Below are 18,158 nucleotides of genomic sequence, written 5' to 3' on the forward strand. Positions count from 1 at the left end.
AGGGTGTGCGCCGTGAGACAAGGTTAGAGAAGACGTAATCTGCAATAATTAGGTGCCTGTATCTGACATGCCCTCGTGTTTGCTCAAATGGCTTTCTTATCTGCAACTGCTTATGACAGCATTTTTTAACCAGTGTTGCGAAGAATATGGAAAATGTGAATGTCAAAACCTATCCGATGTATATTTCGTTGTTAGTTGTACTACTCTGTCATAAGTTAAAACTGGCGTAAGCATTTGGCAGCAATCAATTTTTTTTGATTTGCCGTAAAGTCACAAGTTATGTGAAAAGGTTAAATGAGAAGGTTGATCACTGGTGTAAGTGTTAAATACGGGTTAAGCATCAATTTTACCTCTACGTAAGTGATTAACCTTTTGTTTTTTGTTAGAACACGCTTTAGGGGTTGGATACGGACAAGATGACAATTTAACTCGTAATACATTGCAACACAACTAATCACAGAATAAAATGTCTTGTCACACAAAGCAAAAAAAACCTAAAAATTATAAGATCACAAATCTTGAACCTGTGGCTCGTTCCTCCCAGAAAAACAAACTAACACCAGACAAAATTGCCAAAAAGTCTAACGAGTGACGATTAGTTGAGGTCATATCTGCACGTTTAACCCTTGGATGTCTAATGACAGCAATCAAAAAAACTAGGTAAGTGTTTATTAGTCAGCTTTATCCGTGACTTAAAATGAAAAAAGACGAAGGCATAATCATCAAAGGTATGCGTTACGAGTTTTAGTATAAACGACAGTGTTAACTTTACAGTAATCAATTTCAACCACGAGTGTAAGCGAACAGAAAAACAAATCTTGGACAGTGTCGTCAGAATTGCCATTTTCTGTAAACATGAATGACTACAAAAAACATGCATAACATATTTTTCATTAATAAGCTGGGGTACTAGTTACATAATACAAAAATCAGTAAATACTCATGCTGGAATAAAGGAGAAAATACACCGGACAGAAATATTTCCCTCAGTGAAGCCATTGGCTTCAAAGGTGGAGAAAGGCATTCTTTGGTATAAACGTGCGAATGTTGCACTTGAGTTCAAATTCTACCTCATAACTTGTTACGCATTGTCTTTCTTGCTTAGAATGAATAGCATAAGATCAATAACATTTAATGCAGGTTGTACTTTGGTGAATTTATCTGAGACGTCACCTGATTAAACCAGGAAATGTCGCAACAAAGTAAGTAAACAAGTGATCCATTTGACAGGACGAAGTTGCAGCCGTTCTGCATGACTAGTTGTAGCAGGGGCGGTGGTCGGTGGCGCCACGTAGTTGCAAAGCTCGCCCTTGCAGCAAGTCACTTGACAGTTTCTGTGATAATGGTATGTTAACCTTTGACAAAAACTACTTGGATTTGCGATTTCTTCCGTAGAGGCATCAACAGAAGTTCATCAATTACAAAGATATGAAGGAAACATACCCAGACTTTAACTACACGTTATCCTAAACATGGTACACAGCAACCATGCATCAGTAACAATGCTTCCTAGCCGTATTAGATTTGTGGTCGTACACAATACCCGAAATAAATTGGTTCCGACAAGGTTGAACACTTACAGAGCTTGTAAATTTAATGAGCCGACGACGTAGGTATTACAGTTCGCTTGGATATTGGTGCAGTTGGCTGGGCCACACTTGAAACTGTAAAACGTTTCGGGCAAACCTGCGGTAAAAAACAAACGCATTCTTAGCTCATGCTGGTTTAAAGCAAGCAGTATGATGGGGAAACCCACTTGACAAATATCAAATCTATCATTTGCTAATGCTTCGTCAGATGAAGAATGGAGGGAATTTCAACATTTAAGTTACGTTCGGTTCGGTTTATCGGACCGGTTGGGGGGAAACACTATGCACACAACGAACATATTATTAGAGTTCTGTTATAGATATTCCCTAATTTTTTTACACTTTCAAGACATACACACTTTAGGTTTTTATCAACTAATTTGTAATTTTCTAACAACTACGACTTATTTTACTTCTTGAAATATCTTGAAATGCATTCAAAAACACCTAGAAAGTGTTATTTGGTAACATAAGTCTTATAACAACATAAAGTTTCAAAGTTGAATAAACAGAGCCCATACCTGGATAGTTAAATGTTGCCGTGACACACTGAGAAGCTGTGCAGTTTATTTGTTTGACTTGGGATGACTTTTCACTTTGGGATCCCTCGTAACAACGTACTGCCTCGCACAATGTTGTTCCAAGGAGAATAAAGACCAGTGTCCGCGAAAGATTGTTCTTCGTCATCGTCATGTCAATTGCTTTTATGAAATCGCCTTTTTGACAAACGTACAGGTTTGTTTCGCGTTGTGTTTTACAAAATCAATACAGCACTACATAATATTACACCTGAGGAATGACTCCCAAGTGTTTAAAACGAAAACTGACAGAACCTTATCTACAACTTGCATATATAAAACCTGTGAGTCTATTTGATAAGGCTACTACGTCAGAGTTGACATTTTACCTGTGATAAACTTAGGACATCGAACTTTTAACCCTTTTGAAGCTATGTAAAGCACTGCTGGTGCAATTTCAACCTGTGATTATCATCAGTGTATCACACTGAACTATTGACAGCATCCTTTCCAAATTGCTTTTGTGTGAATCCACACACAAGGTACATTATCAGCAAACTGTAGATTGGATACGCCTCAACGTATTTAAGGTCACATGGATAATAACTTTCCATGGAATCCATAAGCTAACAGTAAAACAACAAGTGAGTGCACTGAGGCAACTGAAGGTGACAAATACTGCACTATCGCTGCCATGAGCTACTTCTGATAATTTATCACATAACTACCAATGGGAAGTCGCGTATAATTTCCTGACACCACATAATCCGTGCTTACGATCACCCGGTAGATTTCTGCGGTAAATGATGGCAGCTCAAATCATTTTGATTTTTTTTCAATTTTGCAACGTGCAGTTGGTTACCAGTAAAATATAAAAACAGATCACAAAGCAAAAGGGAACAAAACGCGTGCGAACACCAAATAACACAGTACACAATGTATGTAATAATAATTAAATAAAAATAGGTTTCAAGAAGCAGTACACTCATCTTTCCTCCTTTCCTCCTTATCACAACAGAGACTTAGATACACAGGCGAGCAAAACACAACATATTTTTTACACGATGACCTGTAATCTTTTTTGCTTTCTTTTGAACCTAGTCTTGTGGCAATCCAAATGCAAATCAACATTGGCAAAACGTAACACACTTAGCCCATGTTACTTGCCGCAACATCATTTTAGGCTAAACATGATCACTCGTCCACGCTCGAAAAACTTTACCCTACGTATCGGTGAATGACACACTTCCCCCACTCTTAACAGGACTAAAGGGAAAAAAATCGTTCTGTAAGTCATGTTTCACTAACTGCTTTTCGTTATTCATACCGGACCTGTCCATCAAATGACGCTTTATATACGCGTAGAATGACGGGCGCGGTTGTTTCAGTTTTGCTCAGACCATGTCAGTTACACATGGTTCTGATATGTCCATCGGTAGGTGAGTATTTGTCGCATGTCTACATATAAATTCTTGGGGTAAGTCTACATTCCGATGGTATCGTCATTTTTTTTCACTTCTCCCACTCAAACTGCAGCTTAAGTAACGTCCGTTTTAGCATCGACCAATTAGTTTATTGAAAAGTGGTTCAAAAACTTGATAAAAACGAACAAATCTACTGTCGTCTAATTTAACAGGGTCTTTAATGAGCCTGCTCCGTCGTCTGTATTGCTCTGATGACAATTCTTTTCGTATCGACATTGCCTCATAGCGAATAAAAAATATTTGTGCTAAAAATAAATTGTTAACGTCTGCAAGGAATTTGAGCAGGAAGATCACCAACGGGCACATCACTATACTTGATTCCAAGTAAGCATGAAAAGCTTCTTCTAGAACGCCAACACACTCCAATCAAACATCCATGCATCCTTCAGGCAGGCGCGGTTATTTCAGGTTAATTGTACCGATGGCTTACATTCCTTCACTTACCGACACAGGGCTTCAGGACCACGAAATCAGTTCCTTTTTGCGCCTGTGCGTTAAGGTTGTTTGTGGTAAGTTTACGGTGTTTTTGTACTTTGCATTTCCTTTCTTATTTTGGGCTTCCTTGGAAAAGTTTTCGTGTCTGCGCCGGAAAAGAAACAACTTGACAACATTGTGCGATGGATTCTTGGTAAGCAGCATTTGAGTTTCATAGTGTGACCTATAACACTGATAAACGTACAACAACGATACGCGCACACAGACTATATTTAAAACAACCTGAATCCTACGAAGTCCAAATGAACATGTTTTGGACAAATCTGTTAAAAGCGCATAAAGTGTTTACTGACTTGCAAAAAAGTGGTATGTTCTTTTAAAGGTTTTTGCCGTTCGTGCTGATTTTTCTGCTGGGCACCGAAAAAAGTAAGTTACATGACGGCACTCATAATATAAGAACTTAAATTTAAATTGATATCTTGAAGTATACTCTAGCCACCAGTAAGGAATGTTTATTTGTATTCCGAAGTCATGTTTTCCAGCAAATATTGAACTTAAACTAACAATCGTCGTTTCTGTCACAGAGATCTCCCAGGGACAAATGATCGATGTTGTTGAAAGGCGATCGTTGTACCGAAAGCAAATTGATCAACTCGAAATTGATAAAAATTGTAAGTCGTTTGTCATTATAGTTATGAGCAGTGGTGGGATTCAAATTTTTTGTCAGCCGGTTCTATCACAAAAGTCATATTTTTCAGCCAGTTTTGTTACAAAAATCCATTGACAGTAGCCAGTAATGCTAACCGGTTCGCTGATCTCAAAAATTTCGTGAGACGGTTCTATGTAGAACCGGTGCGAACCGGCTGAATCCCACCACTGGTTATAAGTATAGTTATAAGTATACTTCGCGTGTGGTCAAACCCGTGTTTGAATCAACATAACAATAGTTTTGATTTTCGCCACTGGTTATGTGCTTTGGTGAAGACGCCTTAAGTACAGTACTGTAAGTTACAAACGAATTGTATTGGTTATTTGAGTGGAAACACATCATGCTTGGTGGTTTATAAACACTCCTCTGACTCCCATAAACTGCCAAACAACTTTAAACCAAATGTATTTGAAACCAACGATAGCGAACCAACCAACAACTAAACAATTTGACTGTGGTAAAGCGCCAATCCAAGCACGTTGTCTCTTCCCGATTATTTCCTGTCTGCCTTTGCGGTTTTCTCCTCTTGGCGCTCACTGCTCTGGAAACGCATCATGCGTGGTGGTATTATTAACTTTCATATAACATGCTGGTATAGATTGTGTGGCTGCTGATAAGCTGTTGAACATCGCAATTTTGATGGACACGTCGATGTCCACCAATGGAGGTGTAGCAGGAGGCAATCACCAAGATTTCTTCAACACTGTTGATTACGCATTTCATTTGACTCGTGCTTTCGAATTAGATGCTGACAAAACACGGGTAAGTCATCGTAAACACGGCGTTCATGTTGACCATAGAAATCTAACTGTGTGGCATATTGTCCGCTGTTAAGGTGGCACTTGCTCGTTATGTGAACAAAACTGAAGTGATTTCCAACTTTAACGAGGGAACAAGTCACTCAGCTTTACAGCAAATATTCAGGCAACAATTGCCTCGGGTGTCCGGGAACCGTTTTAACACAGCAGAAGCTCTCACGTACGCTGCGGAAAAGATTTTTACAAGTCAAAACGGAGTGGTCGACAATGGCGCCACTAAGGTAAACAATTTAATGTTGAGATGGTGAGCTTAGTACTCATTTAAGCGAATAACTTTTAACTTCAAGTGGATGCTACAAATGCGTGGTTTAGATTTATCCCCGGCTTTCCAGATTCTTGTTCTGATCACGTTTACCAGAGTACAGAGCGATCTCCTTTTCATCAATGCAAGAAATAAAGTAGAGAATTCCGATTTGGTGGTATACGTAGCTGCAGTGGGAGAAGCGAGATTGTCGAGGGACCTGCTCATGTCGTTGGTGATCCAGGGTTTTACCGACTACATTGAGTTCGCCGTTTCGACGGAAATGGCCAGCAGCAACTCCATGAACATGGCTCTAATAGATTAGTGAGTTGCTTTAATTTTTTAAGCTTTAACTGCGGCAATATAGGAAACTTTGTCGACAAAATATTACAAGTCTCACTTTAGAAAAACTGTTTTTTGGACAAAACAGGTTTATATTGTTATAAGTAAAAGGTATATTTTAGTAAGACAACATGCAACAAAACCCTTGTTATATTCGATCAAAAAAATACGTTTTACCTTAACTATTCGTCGTCTCTTGTAGCCACGGAGGGTGTGACCAGTGTATTCCAAACCCGTGCGTGAACGGTACCTGCATGTCGCCCAAACGTTTTCAGTGCAAATGTGACGTTGGCTTTCAGGGATTGACATGCAATAGGACTGGTATGTTATTGTTCTTGTATTTGGAAGGTTCATTATATTTTACAAAAACCCAGTATGGAAAGAGCTTTAATCACATCGCCTTTATCAGCAGCTTAAAACGGCACAAAGTATACTTGAAAAAAACTTAACATTCGCTACTGGTTTGCAGATTATTGTATCCAGGCAAACCCATGTCACGGCGAAACATGTCACAACCCAGTCGACAAAATTATCGTCTGTACTTGCACTAAACCAGGCCGGTACGGAGAGTTTTGCCAGTTCGTTGATCACTGCGAAGCGGTACCGAATGCATGCCTAAACGGTGGCACATGTCAAACCAACAGATCCGTGCCAGTGACCACTTGCATGTGTGCAACAGGATATTATGGTAATCGTTGTGAGCATGAAGATCCTTGTGTATTGACCAACTACTGCCTAAACCAAGGAGCTTGTTCTCACGACATTAATACGCATCAAACTTCATGTACATGTGTGTTTCCTTTCAACGGTGCTAAATGCTCGAATTGCACGTGTCAGAACGGTGGCACTTGTACCTTGGCCGTTGCGTCTGGTCGCTGTCAGTGCCCGACAAATTGCAACGGAAGTTTATGCGAAAACTGCCTTCCCTACTGCACCATAAATCCGGGTGTGTGTCAGAACGGGGCAACCTGCAACAGCACGGGTCTGACGTACAAATGCTTGTGTCCAGCTAACTGCGTTGGAAGGCACTGTGAGACCTGCAGTGGCGGCACGTGCAATATGCCAAGCACACCTTGTCCTCTTGGTCACATTTGCCAAGACCTTCCCTCCGGCGGGTTTGTGTGCGCATGTCCCCAGGGCTGCTCCGGTCCGAACTGTCAGCAGTGCAGTTATTGCGCAACCCGGCCTTCGCCCTGTTTGAATGGGGGTACATGTGTCGACCGACCGCCGAACACTTTCGGTTGCATGTGCAAACCAAACTACTCCGGTCCTCTGTGCGAGGTTTACGTGTACTGTGAAAGCAACCCACAAGCATGCCGAAACGGTGGCACGTGTCAGAACGTGAATAACGACTTTGCATGTCAATGCCAACCTCACTGTAGCGGTCGCACATGTGACACGTGCCTTTTGCCGTGCGACCGGGATGCAAGTTTGTGTAAAAATGGAGCTGTATGTGAGAATATTCCGATGAGCTTGCGATATCCCCAAGGAGGGTTTGTGTGTCTGTGCACCCATGGATGTTCAGGGACGACATGTGAACATTGCAATAGTTCTTGTACAGGGGTGGTATGTCAGCATGGCGGTAATTGTATTTCATCGGGATTTGGGCCCAGCTATTGCAATTGCACGAAGCTCTGTTATGGCCAGAGATGTGAAAGATGCTTACCATACTGTGTGATCCATCCACTTGTCTGCGCCAACGGTGGTACGTGTCAGAACCTACCGGGTGGACATTACGCATGCCAGTGCACAGAGCAGTGCACTGGGCAAAACTGTGACGTTTGCCCTTGTCAATCATACCCATGTTACAATGGTGGGACATGCATAGCGACGCAGGGAACCAACCCCAGATGTCAATGTACAAGTGACTACACTGGACAAAACTGCGAGAGTGGTAAGTTTTTGTAAAACTAGATTGGATTATTGCGGTTATGTTTATGAATTATAACGTTTAGTATCATTAAGCTGTAGGTAATATTTTGAATTGTTGTTCAACTAAAGTAAATATTTAGCTTACCGTTACCAATGGGCTGTGCTTTGGTTTCATCAACTTGGGTTTTCGAATTCAGCTGGAAGTAACAACCCCAGAAACCCGTGTCTCCCAAACCCGTGCTTGAACGGTTGCCTTTGCACGGAATCCTGTCGTCATTCTGGTGGTTACGTTTGCAAAGGATCGCTAGGGTTTATCGGAAAAAACTGTGAAATCAGTAAGTTTTGGACACGTATCTTTATCATGTTAACGCTTCTCTTTATTTTCAATGTAAACGTTATTGTTTTATCAAGAACTATCATCGTCAAATTATCGGAACTTACTATTAATGGGACATATGTATTTACACTGATTTGTGAATATACAATTTACATCAAATCGTTGGCCAGTAAACAATAATTAAAACCCTTACACACACGCGCTAATACGCAATAACCAAAATTTTACTGACCTTTGTTTTGAAATAAAATGAAATGAATGTACCTATATCCTTAATTGACCATGCGTGTGATGTGATATTTATGATCCATTTAGGTCCACCCAGTTTAGACTGCCTTCCACAGTCTATTACAGTTCGTGTTCCAGAGGGTTTCGCAAAAGTGAAGGCACGTAGTGGTAACAGTAGGATGGAGATGTTCGTTGGAAGTTTGGATTCTGTAAACCCCGCTCCCGGATGTTCCGGTAAGTGTTGTAATAAGAAAAATTAAGAAAGTTTTGTAGCGCTCAACCAGTTTAAGCAAGGCATTTTTACACGACTCCTCCCGACGCAACAAAGTTTTAAGTTCACCACTGTTGATATTTAAGTTTTTCCGAGTTTTGTGAGCTTATCCCGACTCCAGGTGATTCTCCTGATTGGCAGAGCTATGTTTAACATTTTATATTAAAGAACCCATATCTGCTAACTTTGGAAAACATTTTTCGTCAGTAAAACTGATTCAATTCAATCTCTCTTCACCAAATCACAACATTGACCAGTTCTGTCAAACGAGATTGGGGAGAAAATAATGTTTTAATCCTTTGACGAGGACCTGCCTCAACAACAAAACAAAACTTAATTCGATTGTTCATATTATAGCCACCCAAACCATCAATGGCGATTATCGCATCACCATGAATCTTCCAACGGGGTGCGCTAACGTTAAAAGACAGAGAAGCGGATCCACGGATGCTGTGTCTGGCGAAGTCTGGATGAACCTGCTTCCCAACGGCCTCCAGGGCTACAGCTTGGACATGCCGGTGCCGATTGCATCATTCGAATGCGTCTACGGTGGAGATTTAACTTTCGTCACTTCTCTGCGACCTGTGTTAGTTGCAGTTCCTTTTGTTTGTATTAAAGAAATCCGGCTTTGTGTGGATTCGCACTACATTATAAAAACGTTCCGAAAAAGTGTTTGCCTGTTCGTTAATTGCTGTATTGATTGAAATCAATTTACATATTTTGGTATGAATGCTTTTTTTCAGTTTGGCGGAAATGCCCACAATCTCCGAGGAAATACGTTTCAAGCCACAAGTCAGTCTGTGCAAAACTTCTGCCTGTCCGACCACATGTCCGTCAGGGTTGTCGATAGATCGGGAAGCTGTGTACACTGTGGGTGAAATTATTCACGTCATGATCAGTTCAAAACGCTTGGGAAACTTTGACAACAGAGTTAGTGTACTCTGGTTAACCTTGGCTGCACAGCATGAGTTATCACGACTACTATTTCTCATTAGGCCGCAATGCACGCAACCATCTCTCGTCTACGCATCTCCTGTGAGGAGTTTCCTTCACCAAACACACCTGGCCTTGAGCTCGTGAGCGGCGGATGCACTTCAACCAGACCGGATGTTTCCAACGTAAAATTCTCGCTCGGTCGTAGCGGAATTGATGACGTCATCTGCTTGTCGTTTAAGGCGATGAGGTTAGGAGTGTGCAAGAGTCGCTTCTTCCTTCACGCCGATCTGCGGATGTGTGCCGCCAAAGACCTTTTGGTAAATCAATAGTTTAATACATTGTTCCTCTTTCGGCCTGATGTAAGCTTTTATGATAGTAACGGTGGCGGCATTAATCGTTTCCATGCTTAAAACATTGTTCGGGTCTTGTTTATGTGGCAATTTGAAACAAAATCAATTTTTAATAAAAAAAAAGTCAAAAACGTCTTAATGTACCCACATGCTGTTTTTTTAAATCAGTCATTCTTGAAACATTTTTTCAGCCCTGTCCTCGTGGATCGCAAGTGCAGAGGTGTGTCAGGAGCAGACGAAAAAGAAGATCCAATTCTCCTAGCGAACCGGTCATTATTGGTCCTTTCTACGTGTTTGATGCGCGAACTACTATTTCTATGCTCAACTACACCGACCACGAAGAACACGAGGTTGATTTGATCGACGAAAGTCCAGAAAGTTCCCCAGAGCATGGTAAGTGGGTCGTGGGTACTACTTACTGATGCGTACTGCAGTAGCGCTATTGTAAAACTCTTCAGTGAGAAAAAAAACCTGTGTTTCCTCGACAAAACATTTCAATCCCAATCAAAAGCTATAGTGTCAATACGTGAGTTTTTACCTTCGATACACAGACAACGAACATTTTTGTTTCAGATTACTCTATCATGTCGCCAGCCATCATGAAATACGCGGTCATAGCCCTGTTTATTTTCATAACCGCCGCCGCTTCAGTTTGTGTTGTATTCTTTGTGCGACGATCGTCGGTCGCCAGTTCGTCTTACAGGATATCCTGACATCATTTCTTTGTGTTTCCTTTAGCTGTTGTATCGTACAGCAATATGTGTATTTCAACGGCGGATAAATAAAATGCACAAATAAGCGGTGACGAGCATATTGATGAAAATTCTTCCCAAAATTCTTACCGAAACGGTTGAGAATCAGTAAGTGAAATTTTTCTCAAAACCAGTTGGAAACCCCCATGTCACGTGCCCACCAGTCATTTGATGTCGCGCATGGACTCTAACAATCCTCGGAAATAATTGCTGCGAAAGTGGGATATACTGTTTATTGCGCACAACGGCTGCCGATAAAATATGCTGTTTTCTTCACATTTACACGCACCCTATCAGAAGGATACGATATAGCGCTAATTAGATAAAAATTTGTGTACATAATAATAAAAACGTCACACCACCACAACAATTGGCTTGCATTGATATAAAGGCACTTAAAACGAAAACGTAGATTGCGGCAAAGCTCCACAATTTGTAAAACAGCATAGTGATAGGAAATTAACTATGTAGCAGTGACAACGAACAAATCTTAAAACCTCCGTTCAAAGACACACTAACTAATAATTTACACGAAGATTACCAACCCAAACACGACCACGCCAATCCATAAACTTGTGAAAATGCAGCTATTTTCCAATGAAATATAACATATTCGCTAATAACGACAAACACTTAACCTGTGTCACAACAGTTTGACGGCACACCTACAAAGCAAACCCTGCCAAAAAGCACAAAGTCCCGGTGACAACCCGACAATACATTGTTACACCTCCGGAATGACGCGACTGCCTGTTTTTACGCGAAAATTACAAGCGGGCGAATGCAAATACGCGCCAAAGTGGTTTCGCCGCTTGGAAGGGATCTTTTCCACTTCGTCTTTGACGAACATGGACGGTGGAAGGGTGCCGAGAGTTCTGAGTGGTTCAATGCTCCTCTGGCCGGTCCTCTGGTCAATGCACACCATACTGCAACGGTTGCAAAGACCCGCGAATTCAAACTGGCATTCGCTACCATCCGTTTCAATTTTTAAACGTTTCCACGATTCCTCGTCGAAAGGCGCCGATCCCGATACGATGAAGTTGGCCCTGAATCGGGCGGCTATGGAGTCGACATCCACAATTTCGGCGCTCCCGCTCTGCTCCATTGCGTTAAACACGTGATCGAGACTGGCACGTGACAGTAGCAGATACTGCGCTTCGTTGGTTAGGGCCAGATGGTGACCATCGGATGTGGTGTGTCCGTTCGTGGGCGGTTTACGCTTGCTTGCCCGACAGGAGTCCGGCAGTTTGCGCACAAGAGAGGCACTTTCACCGATGACGTTGGATAGCCAGTCAGAGGCCTCACAACCGCAGTCTATGCCAACAATTCTGCACAAATAAACAACAAATTTTTTGTAATTTTTTCCGGGTAAAACATACATTGCAAACCTACAGATGATGGACTTTATCCCACCGACGATTTTCAGAGTAAAATTACGGTATTTTGATTCAGACTCGATAAATCTTGTGGTTGTGTGAAAGTCACGTCCCTACTGAAGCCTCATATCGAACTTTCACATTAAATTTACATCGAAAAACTACAGCTGGTGCAAATGTGTATGACATGATGCTGGAATTTCTGAGAGTTTGTGAATAATTAACCTGTTTCGGGAATTCTACTCGGCATCATGCTCGCACTTTGGCGTCATTTCGTACATTCAATGGGATCACCGCATAGTTAACCAGTAACAGTTTCCATTTAACCCGTTGAAAGAAATATTTGTACCTGTCCCCGCACACTCTCGTATGACAGAAATCCGCGGTCACGTGATCGGAACCACTGCGTGGGCAGTCGAGCGGAACTTCGATGCTGTCAAAACCGTCGGCGCTGCGGAATGCAAACACAGCAAAAACTTGTTGGCAGAATTTGAGCTTTTAACGTAATTGCCTAAACGTATTTGTTGCAGCATTCGTTAAGCCTAACCGCTGACCCTACCTCAGGACAAGCACAGATCTTTCCAGGTCAACGTGGGGGTAAATCATTGTAAGTTTGGTGTGTCTTTTTAGCGTTAGACATACTCCGTACTCGTTCACTATCATCCAGTTTCGATCATACTTTAAACCAGTGTCGCTTATTTCCCACTCGTCTACCTATAAACCGCGATTGAAGAACAATCGTTGCAAAATAATCGTTACGCACATGTAGTTGGTCAGCTATCATTTTAACTATGTTGTGGTCAACGGAAAATCCTGATTCTTAACCGTGAGCTTGTTATTAAAATATCTAACGTTTGCAAATATGGCACGCTGTTAATTTCCTTTTTAAAAAAAATTGTTGGCACGTCGACGGTTTTTAAGTCGCAAAATAATGACATGCCCAGTAGATGAAAAGTGTCCAAAATATTTTAACATTTAAAGCGAAATAAATTCACTTACGTCCATTCCCTGGCACGACTTGACGGGATAAAGAGTGATTTTCTCTAACACAACAGCATCCGACTTCGCAGGTTCCATGTCAGATACAGTATCGTAAAACACTTCGGTAACCGGTGACTGTAACATACATTGCGAAAAGTCTTTGATTTGTGTGTTCAAAGTAATATTGTAACGCCATGTACTGTGATTTTATATTTAGGCATGTGTATGCATTCGTATGTTTTGAATACGTTGACTTGTCCGGTTTATCAAAAATAGCATATTTTATCATACGACCCGAAACAAATGTGCACCTTACCTGTATAAAACATTCACGAAGGAAAGAAACCAGCTTGTCAACATCATCATCTGTTGACATATAACCAACAGAAGCGCGAACCGCACCGACGGGATAACCGTCCACCAAATCAACGCTATCGCCACAAACATGACCACTCTGCAGTGACAAAAAATGTGACCCATATTAGATTGTAACATAACAACTTGGATGCACTAATTTGGAACTATAAAGCACGTTGAGCTCTTAATTGGCTGCTGCGTGACCAGCAATTTTTCAATTTCCTGTCTTACAAGACGTATTCTATTGGCCAGACAGGTTAAAAACAGGCTTGCGGTAAACTTGCTCGGACAAAATTCCAGAGCGGAGTTATCGGCAAGGGTCAATGAGACATAATATGACGTCACACAGGATACCTCGTACACGTGTTTCAGGCGTTGGGAATCGATTTCCAGGTGTGCGCTACATGCCCCCACATTGCAAAAACAACCTGCGCGCAGGTGAATGTTGCGGGACGACGCTAAGTGAACCACGTGATTGAATCCAATGAAACTGTGGATAAAACAAATCCGATATAAATTGTCGTTGGTACAATATCTAGTGTTCAAAACAACAATTTGAAATGGTCTGTACGGTCCCATACGGAAACACCACTCCTTTAACCAGACGGAATGTAAGTTAGGTAATAAATAAAAATACCTAAATATTGGTGAGATCGGTAAAATCAAATTTCGCCTAAAATTAAATTTTTATATCCTTGTAAATTTTAATTTGCCACATATTTTTATTCAATAACAGCAGGTAAAACTCAATTGCATGAATCAAAAACACTCGTTGAAATATAAATATTTTTGCTAATTGATTTGACAAGCTGACGTCACCTGTCATCGTCGCGCATCACATTGAAGGCCACAATGGGGCCCTGGGTAACGCAAGAATTGAAGTCTGTGTGACTGTAAACCTTGATAAGTGGTTTACCGTTTGCGTGGCAGAGATTCTGAAACGACCGGTACAGTCTGCAACAAAACACACAGCACTTTATTGGTTCGGTAGTTACTGACGGATTCTAATACTACATATGCAAGCGTTTGTAAGGTTTGTCAAGAAAGGTTGTTACTGGAGGTTCAATAGAAGCATGTCGGTCTTTTCATGAAACTTAAAAACGGAACCTAAGACAACTTTAGTCTTCTTGATAACGAAGCGCCTTTCAAGCATTAAGAAAGCAAGCTGAAAACTAACCTTTGTGTGAGGGCAAACGTATGTTGTGAAACTGAGATCATGGAGCCACAAATCTTGCTCAGTGCATCGAAACCATATTTTAAGGCAATGATATCAAGAAAGTTTGAACTGCCATCTTCCAACCTAAAAATGCGTTACTGGGATACAACGGCTTTTACAAAGCAAGCAACCAAGAAAAATTAAAAACAACCAAATTATTCCATGCATTGCCTATAACGGGAAATTGTTTCTCAGCTTAGTATTTGATTTTTAACAACCGACAATTAAATTACAGGTAGTTAGCTTCCTTTTCTATTTACCAAATTTCACCTTTCATGCAGTTCCTCACGAGGAATGTAGTAATCGCTTTGAGCTAAATAACCGTTTGCCGTTCCACCGCCAAAATATTTCTTTTCCGTTAAAAGCTTTCCAGCACCTTTTTTAACCAACAACGCCCCAAGCCCTGCATAACGATAGCTAAGATATAAAGCATGTCAGGAGATAAGTACACGCGGTTTTGTGCACAAATGTTACAGAGCAGCGGTAAAAATGAAACTATTTGAGGAATAGTGTTTATAAAACATTGTTTTAGTACTGCTATCAGTTACAACCAGTTTACACATAATTCACAGATCGAATGTGTCCAGCGATAGTTAGCTAATGATAAAAAAAATTTTTTAAAGAAAAATTGTTTCATACCTGTTGGAAAACCGAACATTTTGTAAAACGATAAGCACACAAAATCTGCCTGGTAGGTTTTGAGGTCGAGGTTGGACGTGGAAACAAAACCAGCGGCGTCCAACAAAACGGACCACGACTTTGGCCGTGCCTCTGTTCATAAAGATGCAAACATAAACACTGTAGCCAAAGCACAAAAATGCACTGGATCTAAAAGTCATGGACAGTTTTGTGGAGAGGGGGTAAACGACAACAAATACAGCTATATCAAAATAAAACATGCAACAATTTGTGACTTAAAATAAAAAAACTAAGGCTAGTGTGCTTGCTTGAGTGTTTGAAGAAAAATATGTTGCTAATATATAATTTTATAACTGTAGGCATTGCTGTCAAGTATGTGACAATTAAAATGTAATATTTAAGATTACATAAAATATACAATATTTGTCACAAAATTCTACAAACTTTTGTTAGTAAATGCAACTACATATTCCCTATATTACAAAGTGTATGCATGTTACCAGTAAGTTGCGATACTCCATTGCTTTGAACATGGCCAATCCACTCCAGTGGGTAACGGCATCCAGAGAAGTTGCTTTGTGCAGGAAAAGCAAACAAATTTACTGATCTACAAAACCACAATACTTTGACCCCAAACATGAAAGAAGATTATTATATATACCATCATAAGACTTACTTCCCACCATCTTTGACACACTTAACATTGCATTTTACACTTGTAAGGTTGTAATGGGAAAAGGTAAATACATTCTTGGCAGAATTTTCAGGTTGAACCCTGCAAGACATGCGTTTAAGTGAATGTTTGGTATTACAGTGATATTTTTACAACTTACTTTGGTGGAGAAAAACAGAAGCAACTTGCACCTTTGTCATAAGCCAGCTCCCGAACACCAACAATAGAGGTGTGATTGTCTTCAAGGTAAACAAAAGAGCTTTCTGCACATGACATAATATAGGTCAATACTGTTTGGGAAAGATCACTCATTTAAAATAAGGTTCACAGGCTTCGCAGCCAAGGCGGTACGACTAAGCTGGATCAGTATGGTATTACTTCTGCCATTGAAAATAAATCAATTTTACATTGTAACTTATATTTTTACATGTAATTTTGCAAAAGGTTTAAATGTAACTTGCCTTCATTCCAAGGAAGGTACTGGCCCACCATCTTCACTGCATCAGTACAACCAGAACAAAACACAACATCATAATCATCAAGAGTCACATTAAAATGTGCCAGGACTCTGCTTCTGACCTGAACACCAAAAAAGCGATGAGTTTTAATGTGAATATTAGAAATGCCCTGCCAAATTAACGTTGACAATTATTCTACCTGTAGTACAATGGCCCTTGTAATGTCGCTACTTGGGTTACCACTGTGTGGATTGCCATAGAGATTTTCCTGTAGATCTTTATTGAAGCTTTGCAGCTGACTTGAGGCAAACAAAGTGCTTCCAGCATGGTCAAAATAGAGACTATCTAAGCCAAAGAAATAACTTACATTGCACCAAGTTGTAAACCAATTGATGTAATGTATTTATACCCTTCTACTGAAAATTGCAAATTTTTTTTTCGATTAAACCAATATATTCACACACTTTTTACTTTGAAAAATAAAAGTTGCATACCTTTCAGTCTAGAAAATTGCTTTTCCCTGACAGAGTTTAAATTCCCTGGATATTTTTTCGTGGCAGACGGCATAACGCAATATAACTTGTACAAACAGCAACTTATGCAAAAGCATCTAGATTACCCTGCAAAATATGAAGTTTCAGCTAAAACTACTTTCAAGTGATATACATTAAAACATCATAAAAACTTTAAAACACATGGCAAAATTTCTTGGGCAAAAAAGTCAAAGAAACTAAAATCATGCACCCAAGAACTGAAGGTTTACACATAGATCAAAGCCATCCTTATCACCTGTAACAACTCTCTGACAAAAACGTTGTTACAGATCACTAAATTGATACACAAGTTTGAGTAAAAAGAATCTTAGACGCCCAAAGGCAATGTATTGCAGAAAATTAGCATGTTATGCAAGAGCCCGAAGCGTCAGTTATATAACACCATAATTTTTTTCTGTTTGCAGTTACGTAACAGCCACAGCTATTTTACTTTACAGGGTCTGAAAAGAGATAACAACATAGGATAAATAGAGATCAAGGTGTATGTGGAATCGGTTTGCATGAAAACTATTGCGTTGAAGGTTGAAGGTTAGGAGAAAAGCGCTTCTTGCCTAATTTAAAACATTGAACTCAAACTTAAATTGTTCAACTTCATTTCGGGAAATCACCGGAAAGATGAATCAATCTTGAACCTTAGAATATATTTGCATGCTTGACTGCGTATTCAAACGCATGAATGCCTTCATATGAATATGCGTCACTTAATAAAATATCCTCGAATGCCAATAAATTGCTGCACATTTACTGTTTTGATCCAACAAAGTACACGTGTGCGAGTAAATTGCAGCAGCTCAGAAAATTGTTTTTGTTAAACTTGATTAATTACTTATTGTAAATTAATAGGGTCACGTATTTGGCGACTGTTAACAGGCGTAAAACGTCTATTAGTTTCATGCGATTGTCATGTTTAGAGAAATAATTAACCTGGCATCAATACATTTGGAGAGTTGTTGTTTGTAAACACCCCGATTTTTTTGATGAAATCGTGGTTGTAAAAGAGATCATTTTGAATGTCATTTGTA

At 40.2% G+C, this 18,158-nt stretch overlaps 3 protein-coding genes across 3 annotated transcripts; 1 reads left to right on the top strand and 2 right to left on the bottom strand.

The window, feature by feature from the left end:
• Positions 1–689: 689 nt before the first annotated feature.
• LOC145912121 (uncharacterized) lies at positions 690–2,374 on the bottom strand. The gene is made up of 3 exons (XM_082999540.1): positions 2,111–2,374; positions 1,581–1,686; positions 690–1,334 (listed from the first exon to the last, which is right to left on the bottom strand). Exons 1-3 carry the CDS (start codon positions 2,280–2,282, stop codon positions 1,178–1,180), a joined length of 435 nt encoding a protein of 144 aa, XP_082855666.1. The 5' UTR covers positions 2,283–2,374; the 3' UTR covers positions 690–1,177.
• A 1,638-nt stretch (positions 2,375–4,012) lies between these two features.
• Positions 4,013–10,843, top strand: LOC145889004 (uncharacterized). Its single transcript, XM_082979876.1, has 14 exons — positions 4,013–4,100; positions 4,611–4,697; positions 5,334–5,497; positions 5,571–5,774; positions 5,886–6,118; positions 6,339–6,457; positions 6,606–8,030; positions 8,206–8,343; positions 8,661–8,807; positions 9,202–9,430; positions 9,588–9,774; positions 9,840–10,097; positions 10,322–10,523; positions 10,704–10,843. The coding sequence occupies exons 1-14, from the start codon at positions 4,013–4,015 to the stop codon at positions 10,841–10,843; spliced, it is 3,621 nt and encodes a 1,206-aa protein (XP_082836002.1).
• A 258-nt stretch (positions 10,844–11,101) lies between these two features.
• LOC145901709 (molybdenum cofactor sulfurase-like) lies at positions 11,102–17,204 on the bottom strand. Its single transcript, XM_082989477.1, has 16 exons — positions 17,077–17,204; positions 16,782–16,927; positions 16,582–16,703; positions 16,285–16,383; positions 16,128–16,226; positions 15,952–16,058; positions 15,452–15,583; positions 15,083–15,215; positions 14,774–14,896; positions 14,416–14,550; positions 13,951–14,086; positions 13,556–13,693; positions 13,258–13,374; positions 12,818–12,972; positions 12,608–12,709; positions 11,102–12,210 (listed from the first exon to the last, which is right to left on the bottom strand). The coding sequence occupies exons 1-16, from the start codon at positions 17,147–17,149 to the stop codon at positions 11,607–11,609; spliced, it is 2,421 nt and encodes an 806-aa protein (XP_082845603.1). The 5' UTR covers positions 17,150–17,204; the 3' UTR covers positions 11,102–11,606.
• Between the last annotated feature and the right edge of the window lie 954 nt (positions 17,205–18,158).

Source organism: Ascidia mentula, chromosome 1, assembly GCF_947561715.1.
Source record: "Ascidia mentula chromosome 1, kaAscMent1.1, whole genome shotgun sequence".
Taxonomy (NCBI): domain Eukaryota; kingdom Metazoa; phylum Chordata; class Ascidiacea; order Phlebobranchia; family Ascidiidae; genus Ascidia; species Ascidia mentula.

What these genes read in the sequence shown, in the direction of transcription:
- LOC145912121 (XM_082999540.1), bottom strand. Translation starts at nt 2,282, where the DNA reads ATGACGATGACGAAGAACAATCTTTCGCGGACACTGGTCTTTATTCTC. An exon ending in GGCAACATTTAACTATCCAG is followed by an intron (nt 1,687 to 2,110) that starts GTATGGGCTCTG and finishes TTTTTACCGCAG; the next exon opens with GTTTGCCCGAAACGTTTTAC. An exon ending in TCATTAAATTTACAAGCTCT is followed by an intron (nt 1,335 to 1,580) that starts GTAAGTGTTCAA and finishes CCATTATCACAG; the next exon opens with AAACTGTCAAGTGACTTGCT.
- LOC145889004 (XM_082979876.1), top strand. Translation starts at nt 4,013, where the DNA reads ATGGCTTACATTCCTTCACTTACCGACACAGGGCTTCAGGACCACGAA. An exon ending in TGGACAAAACTGCGAGAGTG is followed by an intron (nt 8,031 to 8,205) that starts GTAAGTTTTTGT and finishes TTTCGAATTCAG; the next exon opens with CTGGAAGTAACAACCCCAGA. An exon ending in CCCCGCTCCCGGATGTTCCG is followed by an intron (nt 8,808 to 9,201) that starts GTAAGTGTTGTA and finishes TTCATATTATAG; the next exon opens with CCACCCAAACCATCAATGGC.
- LOC145901709 (XM_082989477.1), bottom strand. Translation starts at nt 17,149, where the DNA reads ATGCCGTCTGCCACGAAAAAATATCCAGGGAATTTAAACTCTGTCAGG. An exon ending in CAAGGGCCATTGTACTACAG is followed by an intron (nt 16,704 to 16,781) that starts GTAGAATAATTG and finishes TTTGGTGTTCAG; the next exon opens with GTCAGAAGCAGAGTCCTGGC. An exon ending in TGTGTCAAAGATGGTGGGAA is followed by an intron (nt 16,059 to 16,127) that starts GTAAGTCTTATG and finishes GTGGTTTTGTAG; the next exon opens with ATCAGTAAATTTGTTTGCTT.